The 26,590-nt window shown below is 36.4% G+C and overlaps 1 protein-coding gene across 2 annotated transcripts in view; it reads right to left on the minus strand.

The window, feature by feature from the left end:
- Positions 1-26,590, minus strand: part of LOC106964832 (voltage-dependent calcium channel subunit alpha-2/delta-1) — a 79,817-nt gene that overhangs the window by 39,159 nt on the left and 14,068 nt on the right. For both annotated transcript variants that reach the window (XM_015060556.1, XM_015060555.1), the window contains exons 4-10: positions 13,706-13,765; positions 12,558-12,593; positions 11,552-11,681; positions 5,586-5,717; positions 4,334-4,403; positions 3,442-3,492; positions 3,118-3,217 (exon numbers count right to left, since the gene is read on the minus strand). In XM_015060556.1, the coding sequence (XP_014916042.1) occupies positions 3,118-3,217; positions 3,442-3,492; positions 4,334-4,403; positions 5,586-5,717; positions 11,552-11,681; positions 12,558-12,593; positions 13,706-13,765 (579 nt within the window). The remainder of the gene's footprint in view (positions 1-3,117; positions 3,218-3,441; positions 3,493-4,333; positions 4,404-5,585; positions 5,718-11,551; positions 11,682-12,557; positions 12,594-13,705; positions 13,766-26,590) is intronic.

The following is a 26,590-nucleotide window of genomic DNA, read 5'->3' on the forward strand; positions in this document are numbered from 1 at the left end:
GTACTTTTACTTAAGTACATTTTTTGAGTACTTTCTCCACCACTGTTTGCCCGTAAGTTTAAAGTGTAAGTAAAACTGTATTAAAATGTAACAAGTTCCTAAAAAAAACTTTTAGGAACTAGCATTACTGCTAGTGCTGTAATCGTGGGCTCTTTTGGTTTGTATTTAGCTTCTTTCTGGATTTTCCATCTTTTGTTTTTCATATTTAGGTAATTAGTCTTTGTTCTGTTTTTCAGTATTTAAGAGCTTATATTGTGCTTCAGTTACATTTGATCTCTCTATGGATCTTTGGAACTGATTTCCTATTTTTTTGTCACCTCTTTGCAATCTGTATTTGCATATCTGTGTACTCCTCATAAAAGTAATTACATTTATTTAAATAGCACCTATTATAGTCAGAATCACAAAGTGCTTCACAAAGAGACAAATATAAAAAACAAGAATATAAAAACTGGCATGAATGGTATCAGTCTGTCAGTATGACAGTGTCTTTAAAGATTTCCAGAGCCTCAACCAGAAAAGCCCGATCTTCATGAGTTTTAAAATGAGTCTGAGGTATGACCAACCACCTCTGATTAGATGATCCCGAAATCCTACAGGAACAAAAAGCACTCTGAGATTTGTATATATGTGGGTGTTTACTTCTTCTATAATATCTTGCTAGTTTTTTGCGTTCCTCAATCTATCTTAGCTTCCTTCAGTGTCTCAACTCCATGCCTTTCCCAGCTGTCTCCCATTTTGCCAGAAGTTTTTTTTTTTTTTTTTGTCTAAATCATCTTTTGGCGAAAAAAGAGGTGGTGACCCAAAGACCCAAGCTTAAATTGACTAATGAAGAGAAATTAAACATTTGTCTTATAATACAATACCAAACAGATATGGATATCTGCATTAAGAGAAAAGTCCTGTCCATGAACGTCACAAAATAGATCAGTGACAGAGTTTAGCTCTGGCAGAGTTCAACCAGCACTGGGAACAATCTTGACTTTGTGCCTAGAATGCCGCCGACACAGCTCTTGCTTTGGGTATACATGACCTGGTTAGCCCTTACAAGCACCCAGCATGCTACAAATTACCTGGCGGGGACAAAAGGTAATTTGTCTACATTCACTGCATTCAGTAATTCAAACCATTCACACATTGACGATTGTAATCTACATTCTAACCACTTAGTATGTCCTCCTTAGAAAGACAGTTTTCGTGTCTTTCTAAGGACACGAAAACTGAAGAGGTGGGATCACAGGCTTGCACTGCAACACACTATTTAAAGTATGAAGTCCTACTTCCTGAGCAACCATTGCACCAACAAGCACACAGCACCACTCCAGCACAGTAACTGTACTGAAAATTAGGAGGGGATTGATTCATATTGTAACTCAAAGACACTCCAACACAGATTGTGGACGTGATGTGATTACGCCGTGACGCAGCAGGGCAGAAACATATTGCGCGTGAGTTGTACTGCAAGAGTCAGGATATTCACACTTTCTAATCCTTGAGTCAACTACGTAGGCCTAATGCAAAACAATATAATGCTTCACTTGATGCAATATGCTTATTCTGACTGAAGACTGAACACTATGTGAATGCATTTTCAGCCACATTTAAATCACATAAGTAAATGGTATTTGTCCCTAGTGGTGTGCCCCACTAGGGACAAATACTGGTGTGCCTATCACTTTTACTTTATTGTCGCCCTTCCTCTCATTTTCATCCTTTTCTGTACCCAAGTCTATTAAGATAATAGGGACGGAGTTGTGTATGCGCTTGGTTTCGTGTAGCTTGACACAACAAAATCAGTTACCTTGGAAAAGCGAAGTGAGTACCCTGAGTCATGCAGTACCCAGACTGTGCTGGAGGAGGCGCTATTTCACTCTGCACAAATGAAGTGTTTTAGCCAGTGAACAGATCACTTTAACATACTCTAGAGATTCAGTACACTCAAATGAACTTCTGCTTCCATCAATAGGTGTAGTGTTCAGTGACAGTGATTGAGTCCGTCCGTCCGTCCATCCATATCCTTTTAATTGAGCTTTTTAGCAGCTTAAATAATTTAGGAGCTTTTTACAAGCATGCAGTGGGAGAAAAATAAATAAAAACTCATCTCTTTTAGTCTAACTCTCTACGCTCCCCAACTGAGCTTGTTGATTGCAAATCTATGTAAAGTCTCAGGACTGCAATGGAACGAAATGTATTGTTTCAAAGACAAAAGAGTCCCCATGGAGGAGAGACAGAGCCTGAATGTCTGTCTTTGTGCAGGGAGAAAGCAGACAGCTCCAATTTCTGTAAAGACCCATCTCAATAAAGCCCTCCACAGGTACCAATTAACTAATTTCCAGATTGTTTTTTTTGTTTGTTTTTTTCCTGAATGTAATTACAAAACGTGGTGGGTCTTGAGTACATGGAAAGATGTAGAGGGAAAAAATGTTAGGGGTGACTGGTGAATGAGAAAAATACAAAAAATGAAGGAAAAGTAGGTGGGAACAGTGACAGGAAGGAAGATTCAGTGTTGTGCAAAGATGAGAATGTGGCGTCTAAACAAATCATGTGCTAAAACAAAACAACGGATGGAGGTATATGATAAAAACCTGAAAGGTCTTTTATCCCATATAGATGAAAGGAACAAATTTAACAATTTAAAGGCAGAGAGAGAGATGGATGGCTGCTTCCTGGGTTCAATGCTGTCACAGCACAGCTTTAATTTCTTGAGCAGCAGTGGGTTTGTTCAGCCATACTTGTGTCCACATCTGTAGATTGGGGGGGATGTTTGGGGGCTTGAAGGGCAGAGTTCTAATCTTTAGCAACAAATAGAGCAGCAGGTATTTCATTAAATATCGGTTTTATGGTGTCCATGAATCTATACTTCATTACTTGTCTCAATCTCTTTGCCCCTAGTGAATATTTAGGTCTGCATAGCCATGTGTTGAATATGTGCAGGCATGAGTAGATGAAAAAGATAATAAGTTGAACATACTCTGAATAAAGTGGATAGTAATAACAATAGACAATAATTTACATTCAGACATTCAAAATGCACATTTCACTCTTTGTTTAATCTGGACATGTACTGTAAGACCCCTGGCAAAAGATGACCATGTGAAAAACGAAAATAATACTTACATAAACAACATTGACGTAATCATCATCAGACAATGTCTCTAGCATCTCACTGACGGATGTTCTGATTAGTTTCAGAGTCAGACCTGAGACACTACCACTCCTATAAGAAAAAAAAACAAAAAAAAAAACGAAAAAATGAAACATTGGACAGCTTCTCACTCAGTATCAGCTCATTTCTTCTGTGAGGCTGTAGTCTGAATAATAAAAAATTGAATTTGCCTTAAGAAATACAGGACATTATGAAGGAGGTAAAAAAACACATTAAGAGTAGAGAAGAAAATGTAAAAAAGATAATGGATCTGTGAGGATATTTCATGTACTCACGCATCCACAAGGATTAGCATATCTTTGGGTGAGGCAGCCCCTTGAATGTACCTTAATGAATGATAAAAAAAAAGAACATTTCTGGATTAAGACTTACAAATTTTGATTCACAGTTAATATGCCAACTGACATTATAATGATTTACCCAAAGGTAACACATTTAATTGTTCCATTTTGTATGGACTAGAGGTGAAATTATTACAAAGTTAATAAAAAGGCTTTGCACTATTAATGTTGGAAAAGTGTTTGCAAATAACTATGTCCCTGACATAGAAACTGTGAACGTCCGCTTATAATTGCCGTCAGATCTTTAAAACGGATTATTCTAATAACGTGTGTATCCCATCACTTAAAGTGGAAACAGATACAAATTTGCTTTTGGAAATATTTGAAATGCATTTTGCTTACAGCACGCAAGACAACAACAACTCTTTCTGAACAGTAACCCACAATCCAAAGAAGAACTGTACATATGTCAATAAGGATAGCAATGTAAAGTGAAACTGTCTGTATGTACATGCACCGGCCACTTTATTAGGTACACCTTGCTAGTACTAGGATGCCCCCCTGTTTGCATTCATAGCGGCTTCAGAGATTTGTGTAGACATAAACATGATGAAATTTTTATGCAGATTTGTCGGTTTTATATCCATAGTTTTAAATCCAGAGTGTCAGTCTCCTGTTCCTTCACATCCTAAAGGAGGTGAATTGGAGCTGGTGACCAGAGGCTACTGGAATGAATCCTGTCTCATTCTAATGAACTTTTCGAGACGTGTAAATGCATTAAATTGCTAAAATGTCATTGTCTAAACTTGTATTTGTGATGATGGGCAATTGAACAGGTATACCTAATAAAATGGCAGATGAGCAAATTTCTTCCCAATTTTATTACCATGGCCTCCTGCGGACATCATACAGATCAATTTTGCTGGGAGTTTTGCGAGCATCCATCCACGGAGAGGCTATAAAAGGAGATCAAATGTAGGCTTATTATAATCTTTCTTATTAAATGGAATTAACACTAATTTCCTATTTTGGTTCAATTTCTGACACATTCAACTGCGAGACTGTTAAACTCTAGCAATATGCAGCGTTAAATATGGCTCAGCAGTGAGTCACTGTCTAACATGATAGGACACATTTTATAATGACAGCTGGCCAGTTGGATGGACTCCTAAATTCATCACACCATGTTCACTGTGGCACGTTTTATGCTGTTCTAAAATAATACCAGGAGGAAAAAATTGGATGTGCAGGCTTCCTACTTTAGAGAGAACCACAACAAATGCAAGTTTGCAGGAGCATAGAGTATGTTCAGGCCTGCCATGCATGTTATGGGGTTAAGAAAACAGCTTTAAAATGACAGTAATGGCTACACATGTTCACTCATTTTAATCTCCCTATTAGTTAATCTGCTTCTGTTGGTAAATATTGTGGCCAGTTGCCAAATACTTTTTGATCCGTGTTTTAATGCCAAAAAAGGTTTGACAAAGCAATATAGAAACTCTTCCAGACCCCTGAATGTATGTCCCAACATCAAAGTGACAAACACATGGCAACTAGTCTTGGATTTATTTATAAAACTTTATTTAACCAGGTGAGTTAGTAAGATTTTTTTTTTATTCACAAAAACAATATTTACATTTTTACAAAGGTTATATATTCATGCATTATTATGCACTGTTTGTGTGAATTTGGACTGCACCATATGTTGTAAAACTCAACTAAATATCAGATATTAATTTTGTAACATCTGATATTTATATGGTATAGGTTAGACGGACTGCTTTGTTAAAATTGTGGTTTTGGAGACGCTCCTACCCAGTTGTGTAGCCATCATAATTTTTACTCCTGTCAAACTTGCCAGTCACTACTTTTTCCCGCTTCTAACATTAATTTAATGATAGTATTATAAACCTGTTGCCTTATACATAACACCTAACAACATGACGTGTGATGAAAACCTAACCAGTGATTCATCTCATCCGTTAGTAGCCATTATGTTACTTGTGATCGGTGTAGCATCAATTCTACAGTGCATCATCGCATAGGATTACTAAGAGAAACACTAGATGTTTTCTGTAGCCACAGGCTGCATTTTGAGGCCGTAACCAAAGTATGAATTAATTAATTTATTTATTTACCTGGGTAGTAGCGAGCCAGGCCTGTAGCACTGCCAAACACCTGCCAAAGAAGTGTTGGGTCATCTTCTCTGTTCTTTTTAAAGACATCCTCCAATGCCTCTGTCCAGTTCAGCTCATTCAGCACGATGGTAGCTGTAACATAAAGATGCACAAATCCATACTTTGTGTCAAAAGACAACATAGTACAAACTAGACAATCATGTGTCAGATGAATAAGGTATATTACTTTCAGAAATTATGTGATATCTTAAGATGCTATACTTTGTCTACCTCTCTTCTCCAAGTTTCATTACAAACCGCAAAATATCAACACAGCACTGTAATTTGTACTCACAGGTGGGGTGGCCTTTTTCAGGCTTCCCAAAGGAACTCCCATTGGTTAACTTTTACTTACAAGCCTCCTGACAGCCTATGTTTGTACTGCAGTTGCACTGAGAAATGTTGACTCTAATGCTTTTAACTCACACAAATTGCTGCTTTGTTCTGTCCCTGTTGGTCAGACTGAATTGGGTAAGAAGACTTTCATTCATTCTGCTCCCTCTTCTTGGAACTTGCTACAAGAAACTTTGAAATTGACATAATCTATCTTGTTTAGTGCATTTACATCCAAACTAAAGGGTCTTGAGGCCGATTCAATGACATGCACCTATTTTTTTATAGCTTGGCATTTTCTTTTAACTGTAATGTTTTTGTTGTATTTGTTGCTGACTCTTTGGCCAAGTTTTAATCTCAAGGGGTTTTTATCCTGATAAAAAAAATGGTTAAAAATATGTACTTATTTATTTTTCACACAATGGCATTCACCACTGCTGCAAATTTGTTCTAAATGCACAGTCCCATTAATTTAAGCTGATTTTTTATAGAACAGCAAGATACATTATGCTTAAAAAAGAAACAACCTGAGTTAAGTCAAAAATGAAACTAACAACCCAAATATTTAGATTATCAGTGTAGTTTATTTGTAAGATCAGATTTGATTTTTTTTTTTTTTTTCCACATTTCTGTAGTTTCGCAATTGTCTGTGTTTGCCTGGTCAATACAGTTTAGAGGACACAGCTGAGCCTGTCAGAATGCTGTGGAAAATAGTCAAAGACACGTGGGCATCCAAGATTAACACATTCATCAAGATTCACAGACAGACTCACTCAGCGTCGGCTCATTTGCTCAGCAGGACACATGAGCAAATATTTGTCCAGCTCAACAGCAAATGCCCATGTTTAGTCACCAATAAAAGTGGTGGTATTCAGGAAGGAACTGCTATGTTGTTAGAAAATTAATCTGTTTTATTTTAAGAGTGCTTATCATCAGAAACACCCAGCTGCCTGTGTGAGTCTGTCTGCGTTTCCATCACTGCATCCGTATGATTGATAGTGTGTGTTGTGAGAGGCAACAGGCATTATGGATGTAATGGCACAGGACCAAGGCAGCTCAGAGCCACATAACCCTGACTATGATTGATGGAGATGCAACATGTGCCACCGCAACTCAATCTTTTCTTTGTCTAGCTACTACTGCTGTTCAGTGACACAATTTTCAAAACGCCTTCATATTCTGATGATTTTTCATTTAACCACTTAACGCTAGATTTGTAATACATTAAAAGACAAAAGTAAACAAATTATTCAATTCCTTTTTTTACTTGAGAAAATAAAATAAATAAAAAAAAATCTTTTGCCTAAATGCAATAACATAACATTCCTTTAGTGTTTGCTTGGTCATTTGTCGCAAAGGATGCATCTACAGCTAAAAAAATATATACATTTTTAAAATACAAGTTAGAACATTAACTTTTGTAAACATCAGCCCTTCCAGCTTTACATCAATGCAGTGTAGGTGCATTTCTTTTGTGGATTAATTGACAACAAATGCAACAAAAAGTGCTTAGTAAGAAGTTTTTTTTTCCACATAATTTGAAACTAAAACTATGCCTCTTCTCAGTAGAACAAAATTATAGACAGAGAAGATTTTTCAACAAAAATGAAGTATATGTTTTGACCCTACTGGTCTGAGGGTGTTATCCCTTCATCAGTTTGAATGTTTTAGAGTCACTCCAGTTAATAATTAATCAATTACTAAATTGGTTGATTGTGTCAATAACCAATTAATCACGATTAATCTGATTAATTGTTTCAGCCCTAATATATGTATGTGTATTTGTAATTGAAAGATAATGTAAAGGGATTATGTTTCCTATCTGTTTAGATATGTATATGTGACCACACTGGGCTCCTATACTGAGTGTGAAGTGGCTCATTGATGTGCTAAGCAAACAATGTTTATCTATGTGCATGTCTCTCGAGGACAGCATTAATGAAGGCTTGGATGCCAGGAGTACATGTGTCATTAGGAAAAGGAGGCAAAAAAGCAGGCTGTGCGTGGGAGTGCAATTAGTAATGTATTTCGTCATTAACTATAACATTTCAAAGAAAAAAAAAGGGGGCGATACTGAGAATTTAAATGTTGTATTATTTTACCTTTGGATCAATCAACCAATATCAAGTGGATAAATAATGCATCATCGCACAAGCCAGTTGAGAAACATAGTGCCTCCAATGTGTACTGAGGCATTGCTTAATTTCACTAACGTACTCCCTGAGAAAGGCTCACAAGTCGGTGCACCCCTATTAAAAACTGGTGAGGTGTACAGATGAGGTGTACATGTGGACTCAGGCCTGAATCTTCACAGACACATAAAGACAAAATACTTTCTCTTCAACATAACTATCTCACCTTTTTGGCATAATTCACTACTATATGTCATTTCTCATTTGTGTCCACACAATACCTACCGAACATGTTCTTATTCCACCTGTAACTTTAACTTACATCTCCAATCACCACTTTTCCTCTACCTGGGAACACTTGCCACCACCACAGTGACATATCGACAGTTTGGCAAAAAAAAAAAAAAAAAATCCAAGCTGGGTACGTCTCTGACGCTCAGAGTATCTCTGCATACTTACTACCAGAACCCAGATAACATGCCAAAAACAGGACTAACAGTTTTAATGAAGTAAAAATCCCCAAATCACCTGCATCTACCCACCAACCATGTCCCTTATTTATACCTGGGGTTATCATGTCAGTAGAAGTGTTACACATGTAACCTTGGAGCCAGACAGTTCACCAGCAGGCTGAAATCCATGCTGTGGAAGTCACTCCATCCTGCTGTCTCTCTAAGTCAGTTCTGACGCACTTCATTCAGCTGTGCAAGTTTTTTTTTTTTGTTGTTGTTGTCTTTTTTTCTCCTGATCTACATACAAACATAGAAATCCAGTTTCTGTGTTTGTCCAGAACAAACAGAAAAAGTGAACAAGCTTGAGTGAACAAGCAGCACTACGATTCGGTGGGTAAACCTTCCAGTAACCAGACTCATGTCACCTAAGCTCACCGAGAGCTTCCGCTGTGGTCATCATATGCTTAAGACGAGTACTGAACCCTTTTCATCACATCAGACAAGCACTTTAAAGCATAAAATAAAAAAAATATATAAAAAATGAAGACAGAACACATGCGAGTGCAGAGACAATTGTGCATAGCTAAGACATTCAACATCCAATCCTTAACTCATTGACATTCAGCTTGAGAAGTTGTAATGTCATGGAGACTCTAGAGAATCCAATTATTCTGGACTATTTAAGGTAAATGTCAGCATATGATGATGAAATGATCAGAAATTGACTTTTATTACATGCAGCCCACAACTGCTTTACAGTTTATGCTAAAATGTACAGTTTTCCAATTGCAGTCTTTTTTTATTCTTTGGTTATTCAAGTACGTACATTTATAAGTGAGATTACAGGAACATCTGCAGTGATGCAAGGCAGAATACAAGAGAGAAGCATTTGTACAAAAATCATACTACTGCAAAAACTGCACAACTACTGAAGTCAGCAATGTTATCATTAAGTCTCTATACAAATCTTAGACCTTTGTGCTTCAAGAATTGGCACAGCAGAGTCTAATCTGACAGTTTTAGTTCATTTCATTACATTGTACAAACAATTGTGAAAATATACTAAAGCAAATATTTTTCCTCCTTTCTTTCTGTCTTTCTTTGATGATTTTCAGATTGATAAAATGTTGCTCGTTATCTGGAGTATGTTCACAGTTTTAGACTTTGTGGGCATTCAAGTTCACACAAAATCGATGACTGTAATGATTTCAATTTGTGTTACCCAAGTTGATCATTTCAACGGGACCTCTGCTCATATTCATTGATTGTTGAGCCATTAAGAGGATAGTGCAGCAGAAAAATGGGCAGGTTTCCAAGAGGGATGAAGTGTTGAAGATAAAAGTAAGAGCTGAGGTTTAAGTTTTGGTCTCTCACAGTTAAATTATTGAAATACAATACTACAACAGTTAGACATAGTATTACCTTTATGTTTACAGACTGTTATTTCTGGACATGACTCAGTGCACGGTAATGGTATCTGCAGGTGCACGTCACTAGCTAGAGCAGTCAATAGACACTGTCCAATCCAGTAATATATATTGATGGATATAACAGTGTGATTAAGTAGAACTGCTCCCATCACTTCAATGCGCTCCACAGCACTGATCTAACCCAGGAGGTTCACAACAGAAGCTGTAGATCACTCTTCAAGCCATCGTTCAGTCATGATTAAACAAACAAGACCTCAAGGTTCTCAAGACTCAGAGTCATTTCTCATATAGGATTTGAGAAAAGGTGGTCTAGAAATGTAAAAAAATAAAAATGGTGTGGAAACTGGTAAAACTGCATTTTTCTTGCTTTGCATCAAAATATTAAAAATGAACTTGTGTTAAGGGCCATTATTGTTACAAACACACCGACAACATTGACCTTTACAAGGTGATCTGACTAAACTACCTCCAAGTGACATATTATTAGTTTTTTTTTGTACAGCAGCAAGCCAGGACTACTCTTACAGAGCACAATTTTACAATGCATACAATTTTTAAGAGAGATAACAGGGCATTTTGGCACAAACCAAGCTGCTTTACAAAAGACTGAAAGACGTGTAGAAATTGTTCTTGGTTTATTTGTGTCAGTTACACTGGCCTACTTGGTCAGTAGGGTTATGCCTCCAGGGACCATGGTGTCATGATCGTCACTGTGTGATAAGATCAGAGATGTGTTGATAGAGAAAACAGCAAAAATGTTTTTTTTTAGGATTATATTTGAGCTATGGAAATACTCTTCTGTTTAGGAGGCTGACCCAAAGCTCTTAAATAAATGTCTTGCATTGATTCTACTCCACAATGATCCCCTCCTTTCTCAATAATAGAGACTGTACTCTCCAATGGAAACTCTGTGCCTTTTATAAGGTCAAAGTACTTTTGATAGTGAAACAGTCCAAGTCCGCAAAAAGAACGGACATCATCATCGATCCTTTTAAATTAACCATTACTTTTTCTGCAGTGGTTGATCAGAATACTTAGACCTGTCACTTAATTGCTAGGCTTTTGATTATTCTATGTACTTACTTTTTAATTCTTTAAACTACACAACAAACTGAACTGCTATTGTGCATTGGCCAAATTTAATAAGTAGAGTATATCACAAGTAAAATTTACATTTAAATAAGTGTTCTTATTTGTGAACAATATTAATGGTTTCAGTTTAAAGACATTTTTAAAATAATTCTATAATTCCTTTTTATGAAAATGGGCATAAACATGTTGTACTTAATGCAATATCAACACATTTGAATTGGAAGATCCTCTTTTCACCAGCAGCAAATAACAGAGCAGAAACCTCGAGAAGACCTCATTATAGGGTTTCACTTCTTTTAAAAACATTATTTAGCCAAGGGCAAGTTTGCTGGGAGCAAAATCTGTTGACAAGATTTTATAATGGTTTGGTGTGTCAGCTGTATCCATGGTTACCAGTTGGGTTTGTGTGCATGTGTGCATGTCTGCGTGCGTGCACGTGGGTGTGTGTGTGTGTGTGTGTGTGTGTGTGTGTGTGTGTGCAGTCTCACAGCCATCATAGATGTCAGTGGGAATGTGGACAGCTGTATGGTTGTGATCAGTCAACCGTTTGAATGAAGGGTCCTCTTTAAAGTCTGGTCGAATCCTGTATTTTCTCCCCTCCGTCTCATTTGCATCCAGCTGTGGGGGGAAAAAGGAAAATCAAGATGGATGCAGTAGTTTTGATCACAGCTTTCAGTAAATTTAACACACTTCCTTGTTAGCGTTTGCCTTTGTGGCTTTATCTGTAAGCAAAGAAGCAGACAACTGTCCGGCAGTACATCCCCAACAAATTCTGTCAGATGTAATTTCATTACCACAGTTAATTTCATCCCCCAGGTGGTCGAATGAAAAATGAAGCATTATTGACTGATAAAAGATGTGTTGTCTCTTCTTTTATAGATCATTCCCCCGGAAGAGGAGCGTCAGGAAGTGACAGCATCTGTGTGTATTTTCAACCTCCCAATTTACATAAAAAGGGGACTTTAGAGAAAGAAAAGCAAAAACTGATGAGATATGAAAGGATGCACAGTGGAGAGGTGGTGAGGTGTTGAGAGAGGGAGAGGGAAAGAGAGTCAGCAAGGCGGGAGGAGTGGGGGGGTGGGGGGGCGAACACTTGCTTCCTAATAAAGCAACAGCGTAGCCAGCTCATACATCTCATCTGTCAATTAGAGGAGAAGCATGGCAGAGACCTCTTCACCTGAGCGAGGGTGGGAGGAAAGATGACTGAAAGGAGGCTTGCATGGAAGAAGAGCCCAAGAAGTAGGGAAAGAGGAGGAGGTTGATACTGCAATAAAAAGCTGAGGGAATGATATAGAGTATGGGGTGGGGGGGTTGTAAAAGTGGTGAATAGTAGGAATATTAGAGACAGAAGGGAAAATAGGCTTTAAAAAGAGCAGTGACTAACACATCCATCTTCTTGTCCTGTGTCTTAGCTGTAACTGTGAACTTTAAGAAACCATGGGAGTGAGAGTTCAAAGAAAACGGAAAAGTGTCGGGGGAGAAAAGCACACTTACATTGTCCTTTGAATTGTAGTAGGCAATTTCATCATCCTGTTAAAAAAATAAGCGACATTTTGAATGCTTTTCAAAGAGTTGCACAACAAGCTAATTTACTAATTGGGAACTTATTAAAACCCAAATATCATAATATTTTAGAACCAGAAATCCTTAAGATCTTGAAATAACATGTGCATGACATGTGTTCTGCCATTTCATTGATTTTCAAAGCAAATGCATACTTTTTCTTACACTAAAAAGTCTTTTGAGTCATTCACGGTTAAAGACCTGGACTGTAACAATATCTGAAAATCTGTCCCTGTAATCATAAAAAGAGTTTTCTAATGGAAATGTTTTTATTAGATTTGTGGTGTAGAAAAATTATAAACTAAACAGTTTTGTTACAAAAGGCATCTTTGTCAGAAATGTGAATATGTTCCGTGTATGTAAACAAAAAATGCACCCACATTATAAATTATAAAATAATTTGAATAATGGAATATGAACTCAAACTGAAAGATGAGATACAACACACTTTATGCCTGGCTATGACAGATGCCTCAAGAAGCGAGTCAACAGGCTGATTTCTACTGAAATTGAAAAGTAAAGAAAGTATATTTTCCTTCAAACCATTTTTAAACAGATTTTTTTTTTTTTCTGATGCGCTGCTTTATCTGTTTTATGGTAATGATGACATTGGATACTAAAGCTGCACAAATCATCTTAAATGTTTTTACTTTTCACATTTATTTTACCTGTGTATGTTTATCTGGTGACAGACCAACATAATTTTTTTGTAATGCTAACAATTAAAAAAACTGACCATGATGACAGCAACATTTTAAAGCCATGTTTAAAGCTGTCTCTATCAGTCATTTGAAGTAGCGGCCACAATGTGCCACAACAAAGTGTATAATGTGCAATAAATCATAATTATGCAATAAAGATGTGATTATGGCTCTATTTAGCATGGAGACTGTGATCTCTTTTTATGACAGATAACTGCAGCTATAACACCCACCAAAGGCATAAATATAAATCCAGACTTTTTCCAGGGTTATCTGTGTTTCTTGTTGTCTTGTGTGTGTGCATGTCTGCGTGTGTGTGTGTTTGTGTGTGTATACATAATATGTGTACTGATCAGTGCATTTTTCTCTCCCTTTTACCTCAAACTCGTCTTTCCATGCATGTTCCTTCTGGAATACCTCTGCAGCTGTGGCCAGTTTCTAGGGGACAGAAATGAGAAAGGGCTTCAAATTAGAAACTGTCCAAAGGATGTTTCACAACAACAATCTAATATTAGACACTTACACAAAAGACTTTTAAAAGCATGATGGGGACAATTCCAGAGACAAAGCAATGCGTATTTTCTCATTTAAAAGATCTGAAACTACAGGGCTTTTACAGTCCTGTCAATGTGTGTCTATGACCATGAGTCTGCTTCTGGCAGTGATTTCATTTCTGATCAACAGTGTCATCTCTATGGCCTGCAGTCCTGGGCTTTGTTCCAGACCCGTCAGCTGCTAAATATACAGACTAATCCAGTCATAAACAAACATACTCAATTTGGAGTCGACACAAGGTAGCTATGGTGAAATTGTTATGCATGACTTTATGTTCTCAGTACTTTAGTTTCAATGACCATCTTCTGTTGTCTGTTAAATACTTGAAATTGATACCTTCAGATGTAATACTGCTTAGATAATTTTAGTAGTTTCATCTGGTTGTGTACATGTGATAGAAGAGCTATATAACAAATTTTGAAGAATTTCATATAACCCTCAAGATTGTATGCTTGATGATACATCTGTATGTGATGTGTAGCATTACATGCTTTAAGGACTTGAGCAAAATATTATGTTAAGAAATCAAAGGAAGTCCTGTGTGATTATATATATATATATATATATATATATATATATATATATATATATATATATATATATATATTTAAAAATAAGTAGGTAATGAATTAAAAATGCCACCAGTGCAGTCAGAAACATTGACACGCTGCTGTTTAGTTGAGCATAAATAAAAAAAAAGTTGTCTATAGCCATTTAGCACTTCATACATAATTTTTGCAGACTTTGTATGACAATAACAGATAACATTGGGAGATAATGTTTATAAAATTCCCCTTTCCTCTCAGTGACAGTATGAAAATGCACATGCAAATCTGCAAGAATATATACACTCCTCAAGAGGGCAGGCTGACTGGCTTGTTAAAAATTCATGACAGAGCCTTGACGAGGCTCCTTTCCCCTCCGGGGTATATGGAGGAGGGGGAGATTAGGTGTGGGAAGAAGAAAAAAAAAAAAAAAAAGAAAAACTAAATTTCCCTCCATTTTTCTCTATTCCTGTATCAACATCTCTAAACATGCAAACATATAAAAATGGAGAGCAGACTCTCAAAACTTCTCAGTGTCCAGACTGGTGAAAACACCCAAATCAATCTCTCTAAACTAGGGTAAACCTTTACCTCATTACAGAGCAACTGCTAGTTGCTGCTTGGACCAATTGATTAGACATCAGCTGAAAATAAATTCAGCACTCCGGTGTGTTTTACTTAATGGGAGTGCATAACAGCTTCTGAAGCATGTTTGATCTAATTGCTCATTAAATTCTCTTTCAATTTTTGTGAAGGTCTACGCAATAATGAGTCCACTCTTTCAAAAAATGTCTTCCATTTTTCTGCTTTATAAAGCTGGAATTGTACATGGACACTGGCCATTTGGCTTGTGGCAGTTGAGAGACAGAGATGTATAAAAGCAAAGTGTGGAAACAAGTATCATAGGGATGAATACATTTGAAATAATAATGGGATCAACCTGAGAATAATCTTGAATAACATCCACAGAAAACATCGCCAAGACGAATTTTCATTCAGGCTGAACATAAAAGGTACGCAAACCGTGCATGAATCAAGAACGGTGTGTAGTTGATAGCATCATTGCACTGTCCACAGTTATGTTTTGTGAGACCATTAGGCTGTAACCACAGAATGCAGAAACCAAAGTTTGCCTGAGTAGAAGTATTGGAGAGGTAAAAACCCCACAGAGAGATATTGCTGCAAGACTCTTGCAAGTCTTATTGTCATGCTGCCAGGGCACCCCAGCAGCCCACCATGCATTTAGTGAGAAAGCAGTTCACAGCTTAAAGGATAGACAGGGAAGATGAGACAAGCTCTGCTAAACCTCACCGAGCGTCTCAGGCTCCCTGTGTTTGTGTGTGCGTGTGCGTGCGTGTGTGTTTGTGTGTGTGCCAAGTCTCTGCACGCCTAAAATCAATGGCCAATTCGAAGCAGCCCACCCCACTCCTAGACAACAAAGCGATGCTCACAAAGGTCTGAAAGATCATTACACCCACACTCATATCTTTCCGTTCCCAATTCCAGATTGTCCAATCCAGAATGTCATTATTCCTGAATCCTTCAGTATTCAGTGTGGAAAATTTAAAAAAGGAAATAAAAGAAAGAGTGAAAACATCCCCACAAAGTCGTAATCACAGTTATCAATAAAGAGTAAGTTAAGAAAGATGAAAATGCGAGGCATTGGTTATGGGGCTTATAAAAACAACCACTGAAAACTCATCTTACAAAACAGAAAGGTGAGCAAAGATTTTAAATCTTGCCTGAGAATGATGTATTACAAACCTAATAGCGGTCATACACATTTTATTTATATTGCACTGTAGGAGCAGAGCAATAGGAAATATGTAAAGAGAGCATTGATTCAAAGAGAGATGGGTGATATAATTTAAAAAGAAAGAGGTTAAGCCACAGAGGAGGAGTTGAGCTTCTGCAGTTGTTGGAACCCAGGGGAATACCCTGCTGCTGCACATTCTCTCTAAGGGCACCAGACTATCTGATGGGAATAGTCTACTGCTATTTTACATCGAACTCACTGTCTTTTTACTCTCAAGTGTATGTACAAAGTGGATGCATGCATGAGTTGCTTTCATATCCATGCCATTTTGGAAAGTATAACATCTTATCATATTTAAAATAATAATAATAATAATAATAATAATAATAATAATAATAATAATAATAATAATAATAATAATAATGTTCATAGCTAAATATGAATAACCAGATTTAGCATTAGCAGAAAACAACAAATTAATGGAAAAGGAAAGGGTCATTTTGATAACAACTCACTGACATAAACATGTGGAACATAAAAGGACCAAAGAAATGATTTGGTCATTTTGCCATTATGCAATGTTGCTAACAATTTAAAAGCTGATGGATCCTCAGCAAAATCCATTAGCTGTTTTTTTTTTTTTTTCCTATTAGTTAGTGTATTTAACTGGCACATAAACAACAAAGTGAATGAGGTTACATAAAGCCTTTCAGGCAAACACTAACTGTGGGAAAAAATACACAAGAAAGCTCTTCCAGATGATAATATAGATGGAAAGTCCCAGAAAACAGTTTTATACCCAGGGAACCGAAATTCTTATTCAGTGACATGCTGGGGATTACACCACCTAAAGACACAATGATTTACTATTTATTTTACTATCACTGCTTAGTCCATTCTATAACACCAGGCAGCTGGGTAAATCGGGTTTAGAATATGCTTTATATTACATATTTGTATATTTTATTGAAATATGCAATTGTATTTTCCTGCTGCTTAAACATCTGTTATGCCTGCACTTTGAATTGTCTTGGGGGTGGAGAGGTACGCAGGCAACATTTTACAGCAGTAATTGTTCAAGCAGAATATATCCAAACAAACCCAGCAAACTATTTGAAAAGCAGTGTGTAACAAAAATAAAAGCACAATCAGTCAAAAGACGGAACAGGAAAACAAAATATGAGCCACTGCTATGTCGCAACTTTTTCTAAAGTTGCAGTAGGTAACTTTTATAAAGAAATATATGTTTTAATATTTGTTTAAACTGTCGCTATGTTCTAACAATATGTGATAGATAATCTGTGAAAAGAGATTATGTGGTCCTACTGCCATCTGCAGAAGTGCACTGCTTCCCAGTCAGTAACAACCAATCAGAGTAAGGAGAAACACGTTAGCATTGTCAATCATGCTTGTATACGCTGCTCACTTCCTCCCTCTTGCTCTTTGGTGCACTGCACCTATAAAAGTCTGATATTTACCAATCAGGAACCAAATAAAGTCTACTGGGTTGAACTGACAAAAACTTTAAAGTTAAATAATTACATACCTAAAGGTGGTGAAGATGAACTTAGAGGGGAAAAGAAAAGGTGCAAGAAGCTTCTAGTTATTTTATTTTCAATGTAAGAATCTTGGTTTTAACCCAACTGGCCACACCTTAAATTAGACTTTAGCAAATAAAAGGAAGACAACAGTATTACAGCAAAGTTCCTCTGTTCCTTTTGAAGAGTTCAACTCGCTCTGTAGAAGGACATAGATAATTACTATGAAATTACCTACAAATTCTCTGATCAGTACACCTGTAGTCATAACTGTGGACCAACAGGGTTTGAATTTCTTTGCATTGACTGCAAAGCACATTGAAATTAAACTACTTTTTTAAAGTGACAGTATATCCTTGCTATACATGAAAGACTTTTTTGGATGTACGCATAAGGTAGTCACTACACATGTAGATACACAATTAACATATCTTTGATAATGTTTTCACTAATAATGTACTTCTTTGAGGCTGCACAGTGGCACGGTTAGTAGAAGCTGTTGCCTTGCAGCAAGAAGGTTCTGGGTTCAATTCCCGGCCCTGGTCTTTCTGCATGGAGTTTGCATGTTCTCCCTGTGGATGTGTGGGCTTTCTCCGGGTACTCCGGTTTCCTCCCACAGTCCAAAAACATGGCTGTCAGGTTAATTGGCCTCTCCAAATTGTCACTAGGTGTGAATGTGTGTGTGCATGGTTGTGTGTCCTGTCTGTCTCTGTGTTGGCCTGTGACAGACTGGCGACCTGTCCAGGGTGTAACCCGCCTCTCGCCCGGAACGTTAGCTGGAGATGGGCACCAGCAACCCTCCCGACCCCACTAAGGGACAAAGGTGTAAAGAAAATGGATGGATGGATGTACTTCTTTGAGCAAATCGACAACTGTTGTCTTGAACATAATTGTGCATATTTAAAGACTATGTGTTTATAAAAGACTCTGTTTATAAAAGCACAAAAAACTTATATTCTTAAGATTAAATTACTCTAAGAGCAGAATACGTCTATTGTAGGAAGAGAAGAAAACAGTCATGTTTTGGCTTCATATGAAGATATCCCATCCCAGTTGGATTTCATCTTTTTGCATTGTACACACTTTTTCCTGGCCTCCCATAAGTCTAGGAAGGATTTTTCATCTCTACTGCTTCCCACTGCTCTCTCTGTCTCTCATCACACATAAGCAAGAATGGGAATGGAAAGATAGAGACATATGCAGAAACCTCTTCTCTGCTTAATATGATCAGCACAGAGCAGAGATGGGAGGTTGGGCAACATCTGCTCTTGAGACTGGCATTTCTCTGATCATATCATAGCCTCTGCTCATTAGTGTGTTTCATCTGCAGACACACACACCCGCACCCCTACACATACAGACATTTGTGATTCACATACACATGCACACACACACAAAATTATCCCAATGTAACATCTTGTACAGAATAATATAAGACTGTCAATGGGGAACATTTTAATAAAACATGATGGAACTAAAGTCTCAAATACAAATTTAAATATATAATAATATAAACACCTGAAGCATACCTCTAGATGAATGGAGGTAGATAACTGAATGACTTAGCATTACACTGGGAATCTTTAACATTGTATCACTGCAGACACCAAAATTACATAAAATTATTCTTTACACAAAATTGCATTGGGGAAAAAAAAAAGCTGTGTTGGTTTATAGAATCTAAAAATCATAGACAAAAAGACATTTATATCATGATCAACATCCATTTACACTGCAGTCATTAATGGATGGGCTTGTCAACAATAACACCCAGCTGGGCTGTGGTAATTATGTCATACTAAGAGACAGGAAATGAAATGTTTGGCTTCTAACTTCTAAAGTAAGAGAAGCAAAGAAAAGTGGCCCCAACTATTACTGGTTAAAGTGTGTCCTGAGGCACCCAGTTTCCTTAAATCTGGGTGAATAACGATTATAAGTGGACGTAGATCAATTCTAGTATGAATTGAAACTTTAATTTACTTCTCTTAATTTTGCCACTGTAATGTTATGTTTTTAATTGTTTGTTTACTGTGCCAAGTTTTTGTCATGCAAAACACTTTGAACTGCCTTGTTGCTGAAATGTGCTGCACAAATGAACTTGCATTGGCATCTAATAAGCCAATTAAGTAGAGACCTAGAAGCTGCACAGCAGTTATCAGCAATTTGTTTTTCTTTTATGTGTTTTTAATGTCTTTAATTAATGATAGTAAAATAACCAGTAGCTTGCTTGTAACTCTAAGCAAAAAAAAAAAAAAGAAAAAAAGATGGTAGATAGAGCTGGAAATCCTCCACTTCATACAATCAATATATTATGCAATGCTCTTAATGTGGTCACATTTTCAAACATAACTAAATCAAATAGGATGTGAGAGACAGAATTCCATGTAACAAAATTCTTAATTTAAAACATAAATACACTTATGTTAGTGTGATCCTTTTTTTTAATTATTTGTACCTTATAAAAGTTAAATAAAATTCCAAACTATATTTGATAACAATTTATTATGCGTAACAAATAAGGCACAATGTAAGAAGTAGGCACCGTTTTCATGCAAGAGCTTTATCACAATCTCATCAAACTATAATTAAAATACTTAATCACCAGACTTAATTAGATGCTTTAAAATAGTAAGCTATTTTTAATACAGCTGCCTCAGGGTGATTGAATGATCAGCCTGTGCCTATGCTAATATGTATCCATTTGTTACTTGTGTTATAATTATGGTATCCTCATAATGCTGGCACAAAATTTCTAATAAAAGCTGATAAAGCTTCCTTTGGATGATAATTTACAAATTGCTTTCCAATCTAAGCAGCCATGCTAATATTAACTTTAACTGTAAAATCCCACTTAATGACATTTTGTTATATTCATGCGTGATAAAGCCTAGTCAACAAACAAGCACAGTGACACCATGCATTTCAGCACCCAGAATGGCTACCAGGGAAGATCAAAGGATTTCTCAAACATGCATGAAATAATCATGTATGGTGTGTTTTTGATGAGGGAATAACAGTGGAATCTGATGTAAAGATGGAAAAAAAATCTACTTTACTTAATAGTGCCACTTTAATAAGCAAGAAAACAAATGTCAAACCATCTACTCAACTAAGAGTAAAGCAAAAGTATACAAAACAAACAGCTACTCATTAATGATGTACTGAGTAATTTCTTGCGATGTGTGGACTGCTTTTTTACAGCTGTTGTTATCAAACAAATAGAAATATAAAATGTAGTGGTATTTTCAAAAATGGATATTTGAACAGTGCAGATTTATGCTAGATGCTCTGTATACTGGATATTCTCTTGCCCTCCAAATGACACACCATGCTCAGGACAGTAAACAGCACTTGAACAGGCCAGCTTGTGTATTATATATGAGAAGTCTCACTTTATCATAAATTGTGTGGGTGTCTGTCTGTGAATGTCTGGTTGAAATGTGCTTGTTTTCACTCAGTGAAAAGTTAGAGTAGCTACATTTTGTGCTCAAGTAAGAGCGTTGCTTCAAAATAATATTATTCAAGTAAAAGTAGAAGGTATGTGAAATATAACTACCCATTAGAAGTATTTTTCTTATTCATAAAGTTAATGAAGTAAATGCGAATGAGTAGATATAACTAATTATTGCATAACTCCAGTTACAAGGGATGCAAATAAGCAGTAAATAAGACTTAGAGTTTTGATGCTAGAAAAAAATAAGTAAATATAAGGCTGACAAGATACTGAGGAGAGGCTGGAAACCTTAGAGATGAACTATAACAGCCGTTCCCTTCTGGATTCACCCCACGTTGACCTTCACAGCAGGTTTTCACCTCTAAACTTTGCAGCCTGCTAAAAAGAAGATGAGTGAGCCAAATACTGGCTATAATGTATGCAAACAAATGGCAAAGTAGATCTAACTTGACATTATACGAGGGGAATGCAACAGCACTTTACTTGCACAACACAAACATTTTGATTGGGCTTTTTCGTTTCACTAAAAAGGTGTCAGTCTTCTACTAACCCTGCTCATACATAACGGGGGCAATAAGATGATTTCAGAAAAAAAAAAAAAAAAAAAAAAAAACACTGCTCTGTATAGATGACACTTAAACCTTATGGAAATGTTCTGAACTTTCAGTATGTTACACATGAATTAGATCAGTGTTTTTTTCATCGTGCAATTATAATAAACAGAAACGTATGTGTACTACATCTTTGAAAAAGCATGTTACAAATCTACTCGAATATGGTTAAAATCTTTTAACTACCATTAGCAACAGTGGAATACAATATCAAAAACTTCTCTGGGTAGACAGAGATAAATCTAACCCTATTTAAGAAAAGTTTAACATTTAAGACCGACCATTTAAGTACTAGTTGCTCATAGCATGTCCACATCAGCTTAATGATCAAAATGCCTTATAGCCTTTGTGGACAGATATTCCTGACTCACTCTAATCTTACAGAAATCACCAACTCATCCCCACTGAGCAAGGGGATGAGTGTGAGTGAGCAGAGCCGGGAGCAGTGACGGGGAGAGGAACACTCGTGCAGGAACAACCAACGAAAACCAAGATCAATTTTTTGGGCAAAAGATAAAAAATAAAAAATCACCTTTACTACATAAGTGACAAAATTCCTGTTTAGAAGGATGTAATCATAGGTAAAAATCTGTAAATGCAGCTGATCTGTGACAGAATATGTCAACAGCTTTTGCCCATGTAGTCGTCCATAGCAACATGGACCATGGTGGACTGAAGAAAAAGGGAAAATCCTAACATGTGAAAGTGATTAAGTAGAAAAACATCGCATTTGCTAAAATTAAGTCTTTCACTGCATTTGTTTTAGCTAAAATTCTTTACTTCAGCTAAGATGCAGGCAGCAGTTCTGCAACAAAAACAACAAAACCATTTATTTAAGTATTTACTTTTTTGGGGAAAAAACCTGACATATAGCTTTTTATTTCATGTGTCACGAAGAAATCAATTCATCGCATAAGAAACGGGCAAACTGATTCAATGTATTTTGTGGGGATAAAGTTAGACTGGTAAAAACCAGACCAATGTCCTACACTATTCCCAGAGGGTCTGGGCTCTCAGCTATGGAGAAACTATTGCTTCCTGGAGTCAGGGACTGTGATGTTTTAAATTGTACCCAACTGCAACATATGTCATGTGCCAGGTTGACGCTATGAAGCTTTCGCAAAATTGCCTGCGCTTTAAACAACTATTTCAAAGAGAGAAGCGCTGAGCCGTACGAGGTTCGGTCCGTTAATAGTAATTTATGGCCTGGTAGAAAATCTACCGGTGAGGATCGCAGTGAAGGGGAGAAAGTCCAAATTGTGATGTAAGCGAGATTTAATTTAAGCAGAATTGCACAAGACAACAATGGCCAGGTTAGGTTAAAGTCATTGTAATGAACATCTTTGTTGTGTTCTGCATTACACTTTAACTTATTTGGCAGCAAGAATTTTAGCATATCAACGAAAATATCAAAATCAAACAAAATTTGCAATCTGAATGTTGCCTGTGTAGCTCAAGTCACAGTTTTCATGGAGAAACATTTGATAAGGCAACCTCCCTCAATATTGTGCAGCCAAGTAGGCATTAATAATGCATGTTACATTCTGCCACATGCTTATTTATGGAAGCATGAGTAGACATGCCATGCCAAACACTTGTTGTTACACACCTGTGCTACATAAACTGTGGCCTCTAAAAGTTCTTCACTCCACATATACTGGGACCAGCCAAAGACAGAAGGATTTTAGAAGAGATAAGAACAAAAAAAAAGGAGAAAGAAAGTTTGAAAACACTTCAAAGCAAAGAGGAAGTTGTTTGAGCGCCTTAGGCGACCTGAAATTATTTTGACATTGCTAGTCCTACCTGACCTTGTTTCAAATCTTCTGAACACCAAAGCAAGTCTCAGCTCTAATATAAATTCTCTTCTTGTGCTTAGAAGATAAACTTTAGAGTCTAAACCGCTACATAGAGATCAGTCAGCAAAAGTTACTTCTCAATAAAACCAAAGTCCTATGAAAAACATCACTTTAATCTTAAAGGTTGGCTGGTATTTATGATTTTCGTTACAAAGACCAATGAGGAAACTTTTGCATAAAAGAATCTGAAAACCTCCTTTATTCTATGTTGCTCTTTTTTAACCATCCTGTGAAACCATAACTGTGATCAATGTACGAGGGCTAGACTTAACATTAGTAATCATGCCCAACTAACCATGAATTCCTATTTTCTCTTCATACCTAAAACCCACAACAACTTCATTCTTACAGCTATTGCTTTCCAACACTTATGCAAACATATGCTCTCTTTATCTTATGAATGTTTTGTCACTAGTTCTGTGAAAAAAATATTAAAAACACTAGAGTACTTACCAGAAAGCCAGAGTCTTGGCAGAATATGTGTATATGAACCTTCATAAACACTTTTGTTCTATCTCTAATCAGACATTTACCAAGAGACCTTATAAAGCCAAGGTATGCAGTCTTGAGAACTCCCTCTGGGTGCATTAAAATTGTTTTAATTCATGATAAAGATTTGCATTGCTGACCTACTTCTGAGGAAAGAAAGGGGGCGGGGAGGAAAAAAAAGAAGCTCCCCAGGGTCAAGGTTTTCATTATTGTATCCCCTACTGCTGAAGGAATAATAAGATGAACCTCAGTTTCTGAATTCTGCTATTTAATATGTCTCACCTGCCCTTCAGTCTGTACGTCCATATATAAGCTACTGGTCAGATCCGTACAAAAATAGCTGGCGATTACTATATAAAATTATTCACATAAAATAAAGCGAACAATTAGAAAAGTTGTGTGTTTTCTAAAATGAACCTAACACCAAATTATTAACTCAACATGTTCACAAGTCACCCATTTAAAATCAAGTAGGATTAAGTGAAATATCACAGATGCATATATTTCACCAGAAATGTAAACAGCACAGTAACAGTAAAGCTGTTTTCAATGTCACAGATTTTTGGATTAACAGTCTCAATATAACTTTGTGGAAAAACAAAACAACTCTGGATCAAAAGGTGGTGATAAGAATGAGTTGTGGTCTGATAAACTGACAGAAGGAAAATGAATGTTTATTACTGCCTTCATTAAAGGGCGAGTAATTTGTTCAGCTGTTATCAAACATACTACTTTTATTCTGCTCTTTGTGCTGCTGTTTTTCACCCGATGTTTTGAAACTAGAATTTGAAACATATGTTGTAAAATTTATGTTGCTCCAAGTTCCCTGTCAGATTCTTTAACATGTAGGCTGCTGTTCTGCTCGCACCGTTTTGTTTTAAATGTGTCAGTGTTCAGCTTCTATCCAAGTTATAATAAATGTGTCAGTTGTGATTTTTTTTTTCTTTGTATTCGGCAGCATTTCTTAAAACAGCTTTTATTCTCACTCAATAATTATTAAGAACAGTCACTGTGTGACTGATCATGCTCTAAATATTTAACATATTTTTCAGCTACATTCTACTGTATTGGAAATACATTAGGCTGAAAAACTAGCCTACAGCAAGTACTATGAAGCACTGCAGCTTTAAAATCTCTTCTTCCAGGAGCCGGTCTTGGAACATTGGTCTGATGTTTTGGTGCTCATACAGCTTATATCTGTACTGGCATCCTGTCAACTGTCCATAATATCCTAGTCTTAGGATATTATGAAAAATAATATCCTAAACACAGAGTGTTTTGTTTGTTTGACAACATTCTGTCAACAGAACATTTTGAGATTTAGTGACTGTTTAGCATCTGTGTGGTCTGATTATTGGTCAGATGGATACGTACTTGTCTTTGTATTTTCATTATCCTTACTATCTTCTGATATACTTTTTTAAGGCTATATTACCTGGTTAAAGGTACCAGAAGTCTTGTCTGTTGTTACTGAACTAAACCCTCTTTAAGTGGATGCACAATATTCTACCTACAACACTAGTTTGCCATAGCTTCTGAATTTAAATGATGTACTGCTTTCTCCTTGGCCTAATTTAACACATGAGCATGAGGCATAAGACTCATGAATTAGTTTAAATATTGTTACAGCGTAATGTTCACCTCATTAGAAATTAAAAGATGTTTTAGAGTTCTAAGACTAAATAGTTCAAATGTCTTAGCAGCAGATATCAACAAAGAGGAGTGATTTAAATATTACCATACCATACCAACTTTATTTATAAAGCACTTTAAAACAACCACAGCTGATACAAAGTGCTGTACATTAAAACGCAACAATAAAAAAATAAACATAAACAAATAAAAACTCTTACAGTTTAAAAACAAACCAACCAACACACAATTTAAAACTAGATCCCGCTGGAGTTGAAAGCCAAGTAAAATAGATGGGTTTTAAGACTAGCTTTAAAAGGTATTTAGGTATATTAAGGCCGTGTTTTTCAACCTTTTTTGAGCCAAGGTACATTTTTTTAGTTGAAAAAATCACGAGGCACACCACCAACCAAAAATGTAAACAAAGATACTCTGTAGTCACCTATATTATATGTATAGTCATTCTTATCAAAGTGTCTTGAATAGGAATCAAACACAAAAATGTATTTTTATCACATTTTACATTTCTTATTTCAAACTGCAGGTAACATGTCCACTTCAGAAATACACCTGAACACCTGAACAGCCACAACACTGTGGTGTGATGCATGAATGTAGTAACATTCATGCATCACTAATTATCTTGTTTTAATGTCAAATGCTCTGTACTTACTGCCATCTAGTGATAATAAAATTACATGATTACGCCACTAGTCACTGCTACAGACACTCAAAGATGGCATTATTTGCAGATAATTAATTCGATTTCAAAAAAATCTTTTAAGACCAATCACCGTATTTTCCGGACTATGAGTGCACCATACTAT

Source organism: Poecilia latipinna, unplaced genomic scaffold (genome assembly GCF_001443285.1).
Source record: "Poecilia latipinna isolate Pla-1442-1.1 unplaced genomic scaffold, P_latipinna-1.0 Scaffold1725, whole genome shotgun sequence".
Lineage (NCBI taxonomy): Eukaryota > Metazoa > Chordata > Actinopteri > Cyprinodontiformes > Poeciliidae > Poecilia > Poecilia latipinna.